Source organism: Limulus polyphemus, unplaced genomic scaffold, assembly GCF_000517525.1.
Source record: "Limulus polyphemus unplaced genomic scaffold, Limulus_polyphemus-2.1.2 Scaffold997, whole genome shotgun sequence".
Classification (NCBI taxonomy): Eukaryota; Metazoa; Arthropoda; class Merostomata; order Xiphosura; family Limulidae; genus Limulus; species Limulus polyphemus.
Window position 1 is genome coordinate 214,018 of NW_013666607.1, and position 3,625 is coordinate 217,642.

At 37.3% G+C, this 3,625-nt stretch overlaps 1 protein-coding gene across 1 annotated transcript in view; it reads right to left on the reverse strand.

Annotated features, from left to right (window-relative positions):
- LOC106461609 (centrosomal protein of 131 kDa-like) overlaps positions 1-3,625 on the reverse strand; it is a 52,358-nt gene that overhangs the window by 5,289 nt on the left and 43,444 nt on the right. The window contains exon 15 of the mRNA XM_013921449.2: positions 772-995. Within this exon, the coding sequence (XP_013776903.2) occupies positions 772-995 (224 nt within the window). The remainder of the gene's footprint in view (positions 1-771; positions 996-3,625) is intronic.

Here is a 3,625-nt window from a genome sequence, read left to right on the forward strand (position 1 = left end):
GAACCCAAAGTGTTATTAGTTATATTATATAGACAGAGTAACACAAAAGGGAAACATAGTACAAGCTTGTGAACTTCATGACGTACTGAAGACAATGTAATTATTTATGGCATGTTACTTTAGAATAATTACACTCATACTCAAAGTGATGTTTATGATATGAAAAAAAAAAGCAGAATAAAACCATCCATTAGTAGTTTTAACACGATCCCAGGATAAAACAGTGATGTAAACAGACAAATGCTGATACACAACCTACAGATCACAAATTATCTAATGTATGGTATCGCCTTACGTACATAGTTGTTTGACCTGTACTCAATGATTTATTTCACTGTATTTTTATATTCCCTTCATTTGTGGAATTTAATTAGTTGTATATTGAAAAAGAATAAATTTTCCCACAACTGTTGATAGCAACGGAATTATTTGAAAATATTTTAAAAGTATGGAACACTGACTGAAATCCATTGCGTGATAAATTAACTTCTGGTAATTTTTTCATATTTTAAATAGTTGATGCTTTTTGGTAAAACATTTTTTTTCAAGAAGTCAGCTTACACTGATAAATGATAAACCAAATTCAAGAATTGTAGTGTTAGAGAATAGAGAAATTACTAACTGGATTTAAATATTTGCTTGACTGTGCATTTTATTTAAAAACTATAATTAAAGTACCTAAGTTTTCAATTTCTCTCAACAGACTATACATTGAGATTACAAAAACACTAAACAAATAAACAAAAATAAATAAAAGAACATTAGAAATACCTAATCTTTTCCTCTGCTGCCCGTTCACATTCTTCGTTAGTTGACATAGCTTTTTCTTCTAGACGTTTTATCACCATTTCAATTTCCTTCTCTCTTTCTATTTTCATCTGATCTTTAATATCCTTTTCCCTTTTTCTAAGTAATATAGCAAATTCTTCATCTTTTTCTTTCTCCCAAGCTTCATGTTTCTTATCTAGTTTCTCTTGCAGTGCCTTTATTTTAAACTGCAATGAAAGGTTACACATTAATAATGGCTTCTGATGAAAAATAAGTGAACTATATATATCTAAACTAAGAAGCAGCTTACAAACTAATGATGCCAATTCTATACAGCTTAATGGTAGAAGTATTTAATGTCACAAATCAATATACCAGAAAATGAAAACAAACAGAGACTAGAAAATACTGAACCACCAACTTAACCTTATTGTTAACGATACTTTTCAGCTTTACGCTCAGTGATATCTAATGAAGTTTGGTCAGCTCTGAAAATTGTTAGTCCTCATGGAGTTAGGGGGCTTCAGTAACCAATTTTTTAAAATGAAAATTAATACTTGTTACAAATTTTGTATTCAAACAACTTTTATATGTAATTGTTTTAGAATTAAAAATTTATCCCAGTTTATAATTATATATGATCTTAACTACATGTCTAAAGTGTTTAGAATTAACCCCCACATCTTCCTAAATATTAGTCTTAAATCCATACACCAAGATAACATAGTTGGGAGCATAATATATGTTTTTCATCTCTTTAGTTAAAGTTAACATTTTCCTAAACTGAAAATGTATTTTTGATAGATACCTCCTTTCACAAAAGCCTTCTTGACCAGTACTGCCCTTCATCAGCACAAATTTTTTGCTTGCCAATAGCCTTGTTTGTAACTCCTACTTCTTTCTGCTTATCATGCAAAGAATCTCCACCAATAGGAGTGTGACACTACCTTTATCATAACTGGCACCCTCTCTAATCATGCACCTGTTAATCACTTCGTGATTGGTCATAACAAAGTCAACCAAATCACACCAGAAGTGGGGAGGACAGGTGGGAAATGTGACAGAAGGTAAGTATCTATCGGAAATACATTTTAGGAAAATGTTAACTGCCGACACCATACCTTCCCTCTTCTCACAAATAGCTAGAATCCTACATTGAACAGTGAAGGGCCAGTGATAATATGATCCCCCCTTTAGGAAGCACCCAAAGAAAGACCATGAGGTGCAGTAAGGAATTAAAAACAACACACCAGTGGGAGACTGCACCACTTCTGAGCCAGGTATATTCTTCGTCCTTCAGGAATATGTCACCAAAACATAAAGGGTGGGAACATGGAGGGGTCCCAAACAAAAATATGGCAGTGATGTGATCCCTAAGTGTCGAGTGACTAGGGCACAACAGACCGTAAATGGGAGTTCAACCTCAACCAACACCTGGCAGCATCTAGAATTGTATATCAGGTCTACAGTAGGAAGAGGAGAAGTCCACTACCTTTCACCTCAAAAATGGGTAGCAGTAGAGAAGATGAGCTTCTGTACCAAGAACCCATCTCCATATGTGTGCACCTCCAACACAACTAACACCTGATCAAATGGGAACTGACATCCAGCAGATGGTAGGAAGAAGGAGATCCCAAGCAGGTGTTCATATCCAGTCCAAACCCTGGCAGCATTGGGAATGTTTCATCCAGTCCGTGGTCGAAAGAGGGTACCCAGCCTTAAACAAGCAGGAAATCATGTCTCATCCAGCTACAACCAATACCAGATCCACCAGGAACCGACATCCAGCAAACAGTAGGAAGAGGGGCCCCAATATTGGGGTTGTATCTCCAGTCCAAAACCTAGCAGCATTGGGAATTTATCGTCCAGTCCGCACTAGGAGGAGGGTACCAACCAAACACATGTGAGGCCTTATGTTGCTGGGCCGTCACTAACCAACCTGATCCACCAGCAACCAACATCCGTAGGATGGTAGGAAGGAGGAATGCCTCAGCTGGAGGAGCAAACTACAGTATAACTATAGATATGGCGGAGTGCTACAACCAATACCTGGTGGCATCTGGAATTGTACATCAGGTCTGTGGTAGAAAGGGCATAATGCCATTGACACCAATAGAATGCCCTACTCTTAAATTGAGTGGTATTATATATTTATGATGCAAAAGATCATGAGATATATCTATGACTGGTCCAGTGGAACACCCCATCTCCATGATGTGTGTAACATGATGCTGGGATGTTTTATGATGTTTCACATATTATACATTGATATCAATGCATAGATGACAATCAGATGAAGTCGATCAACCAACATCTGGCAGCATCTGAAATTGTACATCAGGCCTGTGGTAGGAGGAGCCTCAATGTTATAGTCATCTAGCTTGGTCACAGGATGGACAGTGTGGATTTGAGACTAAATATACTTGGTCAGGCACCACTCACCACAGAGTGAGATCCAAAACAAAAGGCCCCTATAAAGGAAATAAAAATAAACTAAGTACTTACCAATCACAAAGAAACAGAGGCATGCAGAATGGTGACAGGAAGCAAGCAAAAACGCACAGAGCATGAAACGGCCATGTGATGTAGGTAGTGAGATGTAAAGGTATGTGGGGTAGTCCACATACCTGTACTGATTATACCTTCCAAAGAATGATAGAAATGGGAAGCTAGGGACATGGTCAGGTGACAGATCTGATGGGATTAAAACACAGAAAAGGTGACAATCATCTGGAGGAAGGGAAGAATATGCCAGGCGAATTAATTGGTGAATCCAAGCCATAATGGAAATAGTAGAAAGGTCATGGGAAACGGAAGGATTCAAATGAATAACCAAATGGACACGAGAAACACTGAA